The 13,340-nt window shown below is 42.1% G+C and overlaps 4 protein-coding genes across 5 annotated transcripts in view; 2 read left to right on the forward strand and 2 right to left on the reverse strand.

Moving 5' to 3' along the window:
• Positions 1-13,340, reverse strand: part of LOC134648698 (PXMP2/4 family protein 3) — a 381,574-nt gene that overhangs the window by 87,275 nt on the left and 280,959 nt on the right. The window lies entirely within an intron of this gene.
• LOC134649198 (glutamine synthetase 1, mitochondrial-like) lies at positions 411-1,700 on the forward strand. Its single transcript, XM_063503916.1, has one exon. It carries the CDS (start codon positions 467-469, stop codon positions 1,682-1,684), a length of 1,218 nt encoding a protein of 405 aa, XP_063359986.1. The 5' UTR covers positions 411-466; the 3' UTR covers positions 1,685-1,700.
• Positions 5,183-7,164, forward strand: LOC134648635 (SERPINE1 mRNA-binding protein 1-like). Its single transcript, XM_063503124.1, has one exon. It carries the CDS (start codon positions 5,358-5,360, stop codon positions 6,564-6,566), a length of 1,209 nt encoding a protein of 402 aa, XP_063359194.1. The 5' UTR covers positions 5,183-5,357; the 3' UTR covers positions 6,567-7,164.
• Positions 9,506-13,340, reverse strand: part of LOC134648711 (E3 ubiquitin-protein ligase HECW2) — a 162,495-nt gene continuing 158,660 nt past the window's right edge. The window contains exon 16 of the mRNA XM_063503220.1: positions 9,506-9,769. Within this exon, the coding sequence (XP_063359290.1) occupies positions 9,511-9,769 (259 nt within the window). The 3' untranslated portion in view covers positions 9,506-9,510. The remainder of the gene's footprint in view (positions 9,770-13,340) is intronic.

Raw genomic sequence — 13,340 nt, forward strand, 5'->3', positions numbered from 1 at the left:
TGGTGATATCAAGGGTAAACCCGGGTATCAGAGCACTTCTATTTTCTTTTAGCTTAGCTTGATGTTGTTATTCCTTGTATTTTGTATTTTAAGATTTACTTATATAAATTTATTTTAAATATAGCTGGTCAACCAAATCTTGTCAGTAAAAAAAGGCGCGAAATTCAACTTTTCTATGGGACGATATCCCTTCGCGCCTACATTTTTCAAATTTGCCGCCTTTTTCTACTGTCAAGATCTGGTTGACCAAGTATATTAGTGATTACGTTCTAGTAATTACTGCTTGCTAAGTTTTTATAGAAAAAATATAATTTGATAGAGTATAATGTAGGCTGAAAAGAATGTACAAAAACTAGCATTCAAATAACGAATTACGAAACTTCAAATTCTAAAATGAATCCATACAACAGCAGAAATTGAAAAAAGTGTAAAGTCAAAATTTATAAGTGTAAAACAACTCGTAAAAATGAATAGTATCATTTTAAAATCATTATTAAATTACAAATCCCGCGATGTTGTGCTATTATGTAGAAGGAACTTAATGGCCCATAACATAAACCACATTATGAGCAAAAAAGTTATGGACAGGTACATGAGACTTCCTTGGCCATGCAACAAGATCCTCGCTACATATTGTTGGATCGACGGATCAGGTATAAATTTGAGATGCAAGGATAGAATCCTTAGCTGTATGCCATACTCTGCAGACGCAGCTCCCGAATGGGCCTTCGACGGCAGCTCCACTGGTCAGGCGAGCACCGAGAATTCTGATACCAAGCTGTTGCCAGCAGCAGTCTGTAGAGATCCGTTCAGAATGGAGCCACACGTATTAGTCTTGAGTGAAGTATATTTGGGTGACAACAAGCCATCTCCAACTAACCATAGAAATTTCTGCAACAGTTTATGTGAAGCTCATAAAGACCAAGACCCTTGGTTTGGACTGGAGCAAGAATACGCCATGTTGGACGTCGATGGTTGGGGCTTGGGTTGGCCTAAAGGTGGTGGATTCCCGGCTGTCAAATACGAATATTCATACTGCGGTGTTGGAGCGAAATATATTAGCGGAAGAGACGTGAGTGAAGCGCATACGCGTGCATGCTTGTACGCCGGTCTAGATTTTGAAGGCACTAATGCCGAAGTCATGTTTTGCAGTTGGGAATTTCAAATAGGCACTACAACAGGCATAAAAGCACCTGACCACATATGGTTAGCTCGATATATAATGGCTCGCGTAGCAGAAGAATACGGTGTTCAAATCACGTACCATCCAAAGCCAATGGGAATGAAGCATCCAGGATCTGGAATGCATCACAATTTCAGTACCAAGAAAATGCGCACTGCGCCCGGGGGTTACAAATTTATTGAAGAATGCATTAAGAAACTGGAGAAGAACCATAAGAAACATATGTCACACTACCAAATGAGTGAAGCAGCAAACAGAATGAGGTTGTCGGGTCAGTTTGAAACTGCTCCATTTGACGAATTCCGCTGGGGTATCGCTGATCGAAAATCTTCCATCAGGCTTCAAAGGCGAATTAAAGAAAAAGACGCAGGTTTCATGGAAGACAGGAGACCCTCAGCTGATTGTGATCCGTACATGGTCTGTGGCTTACTTTTGGATACATGCTTGGGGTCAGCAGGTGGCGGTGGTAGTGCGTGCCCTCCCAATCCCTGCAAAAAGTAGGGTGTAAGTTAAAGTTATAGCTGATCAACCAAATCTTGTCAGTAAAAAAGGCGCGAAATTCAAATTTTCTATGGAACGATATCCCTTCGCGCCTACATTTTTCAAATTTGCTGCCTTTTTCTACTGTCAAGATCTGGTTGACCAAGTATATATGCTTTCTCCAACCGTGATTCGAGTTTGTTCCCAAATGTACATAGATTTAGACCAAAATAGATTTTGTGCAAGTGTTATTTTAAACGTCAATCGTTTATGAAATTATGACGTTTAAATAACCCTTGCACAGTCTGTGGTATCAAAATTGCTCCCTACTTGGCTTGATCTAACTTCTAAGAGCCTTTTTTATATTTTGGCGTATAATTTGTTAGTAGAAAAGGGGTTTTTTTCTTTTGTTCTATCGTTTGCACTTACTTTTGATTTTTTTCCCGCTTCTTCCTACTGTCAAATTGGCTTGTCAGACTATATCTAGTCGGTTTTTGATTTTACGTGTTGTTCTATATCAATAAACTCTAAAAATCAGAATATTTGTAATTATTTTCGTTTTTGACATGTGAGAACTAATTAAATATAGTCCAAAATCATTAGTGCAACCTAGGAAATGCAAGCGTACACAAGTGACAGGGCCTATACCGCGAACCACGTTCGACGTGTTGCCTCTCTGTCACACTTACGTACGAATTTACATGTGCGACAAAAGGGCCCTCCACACTCGTGCGCGAATCGCGGTGCGAAGCCGCGAACGCGAGTGTGGAGTCGAGATCGCATATCTGTGAAATGACCCCGGCCAGCCCCGGCTACACACTTGGAGGATATAATCAAACGGAGACGCCATGTCTGTAATTTTCTGTACAAAACAGTCTGCCGATTTTTGCGGGGGAGGGGAGGGTCAAATGTATGCATAACGTAAACGTAAAAAAAAACGTAAAAAATATGGCTACTCCGTTTAGTTGTATCCTCCAAGGCTAAACACGTTAACTATAAATCGTAGCGATTAATCTGTGCAGTCCGATTTGCGCAGTTTTATCTATCGTGTGTATGACAAATCGTTACGATAATCGACAACGATTTGTCATACACACGGTAGATAAAACTGCGCAAATCAGACTGCACAGATTAATCGCTACGATTTATAGTTAACGTGTGTAGCCGGGGGTATTCGCGGCTTCGTACCGCGATTCGCGCGCGAGTGTGGAGGGGACTTTTTTGTTGACAATCAAAGTGACAATTAAAAAATTTAAAATAAGCTATTATTCCCGTGGGAGTAAAATGGACTTTTAACTCCTGTGAAATAAGCACGCTTACGGCGCAAGTGCTTAAGTGTGATGAAAACGTTCATTTTACTTTGGGAACAAAAAATAGGTCATTTAATTTCAGATTTACTAGTCTCGACTCTCGGTGGTATAAACTGGTATAAACCAATGACGTATAAAAGAGTGGACTCGGCATATTGTTCTATACATGCAATCAGTTATACAAATACCAAGCATTTCGATGCAGAATAAGTAAACATTATGTTGTCACTTTCTAACCAATATATTTTCTCTTATGTGGAAAAGGATAACAATACTTCAGTGCGTTCTGCTATGGCAACATTTTTCATTTGATGGTCACGTGACATGCCTACTGTGGCCGGTCCGCCATATTCAGTTCACGTTTTCCATGGTACATGAAGCGTCAAAGTGTTCTGTTATTAAAATAAAATATTGGATATTTGGAAATTTTGCGAATATTTCTGTTTAATAATGTGGTGTAGTGGTTAAGGACAAGAAAGGACATAATGCCTAAGTGCAGTTTTGTTGGATGTGGCTCAAGAAAAAAGGAAAACCGGAAAAGTTTGTCGTTGCACCGGTATGTTTACATTTTAACTGAAATATTTGTTATTTCATAGATGACTGCCTTCTTATGGTGTGTATTTAGTTAATAACTAGCCAATAAATACTATTTGCGATATACTGGAATAAATTAAGTATTTATTTTCGATATTTTCGTACTATAGAAATTAGTACATTTGACAGCTAGTGATATGCTTTTATATCGAATTTAAGAAAAGTTTGGGGAAGAATCTTAACATGTATTTGAAAGATTTTGTATGTAAATTTATATTTTCAATTAATTAGCAAAAATTGGACCAATCTCATTTTACGACGGACGATATCCCTTCGCGCCTACATTTTTCAAATTTGCCGCCTTTTTCTACTGAAAAGATCTGGTTGACCAAGTATATATGTATGTATATACTTAAAACCTGTATCCTGAAAGCGGTTGTACTGAGGGAAAGTAAGTAATCATATATTATATAATATTTTTGTTTTTTCAGGTTACCGAAATCTGAACTGAATGTACGAGAAAAAAATGGTTAGAAACCATTGGAACAGAAAATATAAGGCAAAACACAAACTCTTGCTGATGAAAAGTGTAAGTAATTCAAACTTACCTTGATGTACGTTTCCAATATTATAGAAAAAACAAACGGAAAAAGAATCTTTCTGGAACTACCTGAACAAAGTTGTATTATTCCGAATCAGAAATGAATAAAGAATATTTTTGTGTATGAATGTTGTTTTATTCTACATAGGAAGAATAATCTTCTTATGTTATATTTAACTAATAACGGTACCCTAGTTCACAATACCGCTAATTATAAATGGTCAAGCAGATCTTGTCAGTAAAAAAAGGCGGCAAATTTCAAAAATGTAGGCGCGAAGGGATATCGTCCCATAGAAAATTTGAATTTTGCGCCTTTTTCTACCGACAAGACTTGCCTGACCATCTATGCATTTATATTAATAATTAAATTGCAACTTTGTGATATCTGCACTATCGTCTTAATTAATCGTAATTAGTACGATTATGAACTAGAGTAGGTATCGATAATGCAAACGGCCGTCATAAAGACTCATAAGCCAACAAATAGCGTTCTCTCAATTATATGTTATCTTAAGTTACAGGCCAACATCAACATTTTTTCTGCTTTGCCTTAAGGTGGACTGGTAGAGAATATCATAAGACGTATAAACTCCGCCTTTTGTAGACTATGTTTTTCTTGTCTTTAAGTGGATCTAATAGGTTTATGTGTTTAAAATGATGACAACTTAGTTTATCGATATCCTTGTCAAATATCAACTTGTCTTCCCAGCACTACAGACCGCCATGTTCAGTTCTCGGCAATATGGCGTCGGCCACACTTTTTTTGTAGGTATGTCGCTTCCATATGATTCTTTTTTCATTGGTATAAACCATATAGACGTCAGTCAATCGTCAGTTTAAAATAAACAAAATTTGTTTATTTTATTATATTTAATATCAAATGAAGTTAAATTTACCTTTATATTATTTTAGAGTCCTTTTATTTAATTTTTTTATTTTATTAATATACGTACGTTTGGGCGTTATTATTTGTGCCTTGAATAGATTGCATCGGTGTTGCGAGATAGATATATATATTTGTCTCTTTCTTGCGCAGGACCATAGAGACGCTCACGGTTTCAGTAGTTTTTTAATCCGCCATTTTCATTCATTCTCTATTCTTTCCCTTTCGTCATATGGCGTGCTAGTGCGTTTGTCCGCCATATTAAATGAAATCAATAAAATAAGACAAAATGTCGCCTTACTAGAGTGCATAAAAATATCCAACAACATCCAGTTATTGTGTGATTAAATCATCAAGAGGATCACAATGGAGAATTCCTACGGTGTGGGGGTCGTTAACAGATACGCTCTTTTTTTGGACGACGAGTCCGATCCTCTTGATGCGTTAAAAGCGCGAGAGCAGGCCAAGGAGCTCAAAAAGAAGACCAAAGAAGCCGAAAAAGAAAATAAGGGCAAGCCCGAATCCAAGCCTAAGGGTGCTAGCGTTGCCGTGAGGAAAGGTATCAAAGAAACTCAAAATGTGAAGTCCCAAGACAATAAGAGCGGCGAACAACAAAAGAGTAAGGGACCCCCTCGTGCTAATGACCGCAATGCGGAACGTCCGCCTCCGCGACGCCGCGAGGACCGGCCGCAGAACGGAGCCGTCGACAACAAGGATGGCGCGCCGAGGCCACCGCGTAGAGAATTCGGCGACCGCGAGCGCAGGCCTAACTTCGAAAGGCGCAACTTCAACGACAACGGCGAGGGTGCCGAACGTCGCGGACCTAGGCCTCCGCGTGAGCCCCGCGATCGGGACGGTCCGCGCGGGCCGCGACCGCCCTACGATAACCGGGGCAAGCGCGAGTTCGACAGGAGGTCCGGTTCCGATAAGACCGGCGTGAAGCCCGTCGACAAGCGCGAGGGCGGCGGGCCTCACAACTGGGGCACTATCAAGGACGATATGGACGAGCTGAACAAAACCGGATCCGAGGGCGAGGTCACCGAGGACAAGCCCGCGGCGGAGCCCGGAGCGGGTGCCGGCGGAGACGCACAGGCCGGAGCGGAGCCCGAGCGCGCGGCACCCGAGGAGGAAGTGCGCGAGCTCACGCTCGACGAGTACAAGGCGCTGCGCAACGCGTCCCGCGCGCCTCCGCAGTACAACTTGCGCAAGGCCGGCGAGGGCGAGGACCTGTCGCAGTGGAAGAACCTCGTCATGCTCGAGAAAAAGAAGGAGGGCGGCGACGACGATGAGAGCGACGACGAGTACGATATCGCCGACTATCCGCAGCGCGTGGGTCGCCAGAAGCGCGTGCTGGGCATCGAGTTCACGTTCAACGACCAGGCCCGGCGCGGCGCGGCCGGCGGTCGCGGGCGCGGTCGAGGCCGCGGTCGCGGTCGCGGCGGAGCCCCGGGCTCGGGGCCGGGCCCCGCGCCGGCGCCGCGCGAGGAGGCGGTGCCGGAGGAGCGCCCGCAGCCGCGCTCGCACCCGGCGCCCCCCAAGGTCGATGACAGCAAGGATTTCCCCTCCCTCGGCTAGACTCAGTGAGCCTTTAACTCTTCCCCCTTTCGAAAGAGTACGATAGAAATACAAATTAAATACTGTATGTACCGTTATTTTTGAAGTAAATATACAAAATATTTACACGAGTGTGTATTATATTACATAGTTTAGTCGGTTTAGGCGTTGATCGTCTTGAATCCGAGTCGACATTGGCAGGCTTGTTTCTTTTCTAACTATATTGGGTTTGACTTGATGCTCATGTTGTTAGACGCGTTTGAGTGGGGGAGGACGCGATTTTATTTTGAAGATGCTGCGGTAATGCTGGATACTGGTCTATTGTAACAGTAGCTTTTATCATATTGTAATCACATCGGCTTCAGTTAACTTTAACGAGTTATTATGAATTAAGGTTTTAACTTGACTGTGACAAATTGAATTAACTCCGTCACAACTTAGTGTAGAATGTGAAGAAAATAACCCTTGTTGCATTTTATATCATGAGTTTGTGTTGACAAATGCAGACTGGGAACTGTAAATAGTTATATATGTTTAAAAGATAAGGTCTTAAAAATAACAAGGTTGATTTTTGTTGTTACACAAACTTCTTGAAAAATAAACATTTTGTATGTGTGAATATTCTTTGTTCATTACTAATAATGTAACTTACTCGTACTAACTTTTATGAAATAACCTTCCAATAACACACCTAGTTATCCTCCCCCGAGCAAAGCAATAACTTTTATGCATACTTTTGTATGTAATGGTTAATTACCATGTTAGATTTTAATCAAACTGATCAATTTTGTTAAATTCTATATTATTTTTCTTGTGGACCGTATTCCTCTAGGCATGCAAAAATATCCTTGCCATTATTTTTTCACTGATGTGACGAGTATTGTTCAATACGTAAGTGGTCGCGCGAGGCCGCGCTGTGGTCGACCGCAGTGACCACATGTTGGTAGGAATAGGGCATACGATAAAATGAAACTAGTTTATGTAAGTAATATTGTATATTGACACATTTTTGTCACTTTCACACGAAAACAAATTACTTAAAATTTACACAATAAAACAATACACAAAGGTAGTTAAATATTCAACATAATAGAGCTATCACTTAAAAATAAACATGAACTCACATCAATGTAATGAGTACATAAGCAATAAATAGGGTATTTACATTTGTTCACCTCTAGTTGTTTTCTTACTAAGAACAAAGTTACTTTTTATGATGCTGTATAATTTTGAGCATGATACATTAAGTTGATACATGTGTTACTTACAAAGAGCTCGTTTCATTTTTTTAAATACAAATTGAACAGTCAAAGTTTTCCTCTTCCTGCCCAGCTTAACTTTGTAATTTATACAACATAACAAGCATACTTTATTATGGGGCCCGTCATAACAAGAGGACATTTTGGCGCTTCTACTACTCACGGTTAAGCATTATGTGGGTATTAAATAGCTGACTAGCGCAGTGTAATGGAATATTTATGACATATTTTTAAAATAAACTGATATTACAGATATATATTTTTTCAGTATTCTATTATAATACTAGTTTATTTTTACTGTTATTCCTATTTAGTAGATAATCTAGGCGACTGCTGCCATGAGCGGAGCTGTCAAAAACAAAATCTGGAAGGTTACAGCATATACATAGAATTATAAATTAGTGACGAAAGCGTAATATCTAAACACGGGACCGATCCCGTTTCACAGCCACAGTACACTTCACTTATCTTACGATACAAGCGTTAATAAAGTACAAACCTCGACATATAGGATAGGGTATCTAGGCACTACTCCGCTGTCTCAATTGACTACTATTTACATTCGGTTTCATTTACGACACTAACAGAGCGATACTACTGTATGAAAATGTACGAGTTAATATATAGATTCGTAAGTATATATCAGCAGCTAATGAAAACGTTGCACATTTTAGAGCTTGGTCATTGTCTTGTACGGTCGCCATCAGATATATCGGAGCGGCTAAGGCGCTTATAAATATCTGAACACGCCTCTATTCTCAGGGCGTTAGAGTGCGTGTTCAGATATTGTGAAGACCTTGACGGCTCCGATATATCTGGCTCCTATTTCACCACGGCGACAGGTGCGACAATTCGACAAATGTCACTGTTGCTGACGTCACAGGCATCCATGGGCTACGGTTACCGCTTACCATCGGGCGGGCCGTATTCCTGTTTGCCACCTGATGGTGGCAATGACAATGATTTGTATTATTTAAAAAAACTTTATTATATCGGCAAAAAACAGGTATTTATCTTTCGAAGTTTATGATGATGATGACAATTGTCACATGATTTAATAGAACTTTCGGTAATTCTTGACAGGAAATGAGTTCTGTGTCGGAATTTCGTGACAATTGTCGTGTTTCTTGTGACAATTGTCATTAGCTTCGCAAAATAAGTACTTATTTATTGGCGATATAATGGAGTTTTTTTAAAATTAATATGTTGGTGGCAAACAAGCACACCGCCCGTCCGATGGTAAGCGGTTACCGTAGCCTATGGAGGCCTGTGACGTCAGGAATAGTGATGTCGACAATTGTCGCACCTGTCACCATGGTGAAATAGGGGCCGGTGACTACACCGACATTGTCATAGGATCGTATCGCTCTATAGCATTAAGCCCTTGCTACACGGTCGCCGACAAGCCCCTCAGACCGCGTGGCCTCGGTCTGGACGGACCGTGTAGACAGTTGTTTCCAACAAAATTTGACCAAAACTGTACGGATATGATGGTCGTTCTTGTCTACGTGACAGCGTGATAAAACGGTGTCCGTCACTTTCTTTCCCACGGTGTTAAACAGTGACAGTTATTTTATCACGTGGATAAAGATGGATAAAGCTATCCATAATAGGCTGGCTGATCAAGGTCAGACCAAGGACAGACGGTTAGAAGGCTTGTCGGCGACCGTGTAGCAAGGGCTTTAGCGTGGCGTTTCGTGCAGCGTTCACTCGATGCCGAAGGTGTTGGTCTCCTCGACGGCCAGCAACAGCTTCTCGTGCAGCAGCTGCGGCGTGGGGTAGGGCGGCAGGTCGAGGCGGTTGAAGCAGGTGTGCGCTCGCGGGAGGGACTCCACGCGGCCCCAGCGCTCGATGCAGAAGCGCCGCGGGCCCGTGGAGCCCCGCAGCGCCGAGAAACCCTCGTACGGGATGGATGACGTGCCAGTCACGAACTGGACCAGTCGCAGCCGCTGCTCGTTTGTGAACCTGTTAAATAAAGCATTACTTTGAAATAAACATTTCGGAAGCGAGACAGTTGTTACTAGGGTTGCCAACCGTACTATATTATATATAGCCGGTCAGCCAAATCTTGTCAGTAAAAAAAGGCGCGAAATTCAAATTTTCTATGATACGATATCCCTACACCCTACATTTTTCAAATTTGCCGCCTTTTTCTACTGTCAAGATCTGGTTGACCAAGTATAGTATTGTACTATATTTTGGCTCTCTGTACTATATACTTTTGGAAATTATATAGTACGCTATAATACTATATTTCCGATTAAACGTATGTTACACTTATGCTTAGTATTTTATCTAAAAGTACCATATTTTTTTGAAATGTACTATATTTTTTATGCCTTATTCTGGAAAATACTATATTCTACCAAAAAATAGTTGGCAACCCTAGTTGTTACCTATCATGAGTCGGTCATATAAATTGCCATTGTTGAGGGCGAGGTAGTAGGTACGCTCGTTTTCAAACTTGAGATACTTCTGTACTGTTACTACTCGGATTTAATTAGAAAGTCAAAATCCAGAACAATTTACCTACCTACATCAATCTAGAGTCCTTTTCTCTTAATAATAATAATCATATAACTTGACTAGGCTACGAGATAACCGCCATGTGGGATGTTGATTCGACGATCATTGTCCCGATAGTTGTTTCAGCGAACGGTCTAATAGCGAAGAGTCTCGACCAACATCTTGAGAGACTCTCGCTAGGTGGTTGGATCAAGGGCCAGATGCAGAAGGCGGTGATCTTGGACACGGCGCGGATAGTCCGCCGGTTCCTCTCTCTGCAGCCCTGACCACCGGCAGCTTGGGCCTTGCCCCGCTGCTGGCGGCACCCTAGGTTAGGTTTTTTATAATGTGTTTATATGTATTTTTTATTGTTTTGTAAGTGTTTTTATATTTTACTTTTATATTCATATTATAAATCACCTAGCCTAGAGAGTTCAAGTAAATAAAGAGAATAATCATATTACATACCGAAATATTTGTTCATGCTAAATGGCAATAATTATAAGATAAAAGATTTTTATTCGTGACGTTCACAAAACATGTACGAACATGTACAGACAACAACAGCAAGAACAGAAGAGAACAATAAGTGTGCATCACGAAATGGACCCAACTCAGCATAATGCTAGCTATAAAGCCAGCGCTGGTCTTCCGTAGGGCCCATTCGGTTCGGTGGATTAATCGTTACCAGTGTTCTTTATTGCATACCTAGCATATTCGATTGACTTTAGCGCCAGCAATCACCTAATCATTTAAATTGCAAATAACCTTTGGCAGTTTCGCGACTCGTTTATCAAGTTTCAACATGTAGGTCGCCCGGCGACTAAATCGTATCGATACGGAATTGCGGCCGCGATAAAAAATTACATAAGTTAATTTGCAAAAGGAGTGACTGAATTAGATAATAAATGTGCCTATATATAGGAAGCTACACGCATTTTGATCAAGGTTGCCGCTCAAGATCCGCGTGGCAATTGATCGAAAATGTGGGCGGGTGTAGGTAAGCGCCAAATGGAAGCGAAGATGTATTTGGAATTAACAAACCTAACGGGATAAAAAATGTCTGTTTCTTATTTTTAGTATTAGGTGTGGTTTATTTATTCTTAGATGGACTATTTATTTTTTTGGGTAAAATATTTGGCGTAGATTTTGTTCAGAGGGCCTACCGCGAACCACGTTCGACGTGTTGCCTCTCTATCGCACTTGTAAATTCGTACGTAAGTGTGACAGGGAGGTAACAAGTCGAACGTGGTTCGCGGTAGGCCCTCTGAACTACTAATATGTACCTACCAATATTTTTATAGGGTTTAGGATTCTTTAACCCTCTATATCAGCGGTCGGCAATCTTTTAGCAGCCAAGGGCCACATAGTAGTTAACGAAGTTGATGCGGGCCGCACTTTGTTAATATTTATGACTTTATCAGACATTGTCGTTTGTCAATATTATATACAAAATAGCCAGGGAGGCTCGCGGGCCGCATGCGGGTTGCCGACCGCTGTTCTATATGATATGACCCTTTCTTTTCTTGCAAGGAACCCCTACCCTAAACTGTTTGTAGCCCGTATTGCTTTTCGAGCCCCCGGTGTCGCGACCCACAGGTTGAAGAATAAACCGCGCGAGCTACTGTAGTACTGTATCGTTATTGACACATTCACTGCCGACGCGAGTTACGCGCTACGAGCGTAGCCGATAACGCGGGAAAAACGGTACGTAGCGAAAAGCGCCCACGAACAGTGAACTCCCCTAGCGAGTCGCCGGCACTGAATGTGTTAAGCCACATAACAAGTAGAATGGCGATGCGAGCAGGGTACGTGTCGCCGCCGGTTATGAGCAAACGCTCGCATGCTAGTACTCGCCCGCGCTGACCGAAAAACGTAAACATGCCTTTTGCGCCACAATAACGTTCAGATTAAGAAGCCAGACATCAAATCTGTCGAAAGGAGGCGTATCCATTCACCAGGCACACAAGTTTTCACTACCGTTGCGCGAGAAATGTGGAAATGTGGAGAGGAACGAGCGGCGACACCGGTTCCGATACTAACTGCGCGCGATAGCCGTTCTAACCTCTTTAATATGTTCTGTGTGTTAAGCTCAGTGGCGTAACTAGGGGGGGGGGGGGGGGGCACGTGCCCCGGGCGCCGTCCAAGGGGGGGGGGGCCAAAATGGGCAAAAGACCTCCCATAGAAAATGGACCAGCCAAAATGTGCCCCACCGCTTAAAAAATGCTGCGTACGACCATGGACAGATTCCACCATATAATGAGTACTGCTGTCACCTTTGGGCAGGAGCACCTAGATGCCACCTTGGTCCCTTCAAATCAGTCCAAAGGCGCGCTATGAATAGTCTACGATCCCAAACTTACAAGCGATATTGAATCTTCAAGTCTAAGGAGATCTCCAAAAAAGAAGTGTATAAGTTTTAAAATGGTCGGCAACGCGCATGTAACGCCCCTGGAGTGTAGACGTCCATAGGATGCGGTGACCGCTTACCATCAGGTGAGTCGTAAGCTTGTTAGCCACCGATGGACTAAAAAACTTATTTGTCTAAATCAAAAGTAAACTTTAATAAGTAAAAAGTAACCCTTTCGTTAGTTCATTTCGTTTCGGGGGGGGGGGGGGGGGGGCGCAAATTTGGTGCCTGCCCCGGGCGCCATATCCTCTAGCTATGCCACTGGTTAAGCTGTAACGTATCGTCGTAGTATCGGGTGTGTGTGGCAGGGATGTTGCGGATGCCGATTTTTTGACATCCGCGGATGCGGATTTATAAAGGCTCACATCCGCGGATGCGGATGCGGATGTCAAGATAGTACCATAAAAAACGTCAAATATTACAAATTAGTAATTTTTATTTCAAAAAACCGGCCAAGTGCGAGTCGGACTCGCGTTCCAAGGGTTCCGTACATTAAGTCCCACTCACGCTTGACTGCTCATTTCTAATAGGTTTTTTTGGTTAATTACTAAATTACCTAGCAGTCTAGCACTTACGCCGATGCTAAGACGTTCCTGTACCGACCTGTTCCACATCCGCATC

This window comes from Cydia amplana, chromosome 6 (genome assembly GCF_948474715.1).
Source record: "Cydia amplana chromosome 6, ilCydAmpl1.1, whole genome shotgun sequence".
NCBI classification, from domain to species: domain Eukaryota; kingdom Metazoa; phylum Arthropoda; class Insecta; order Lepidoptera; family Tortricidae; genus Cydia; species Cydia amplana.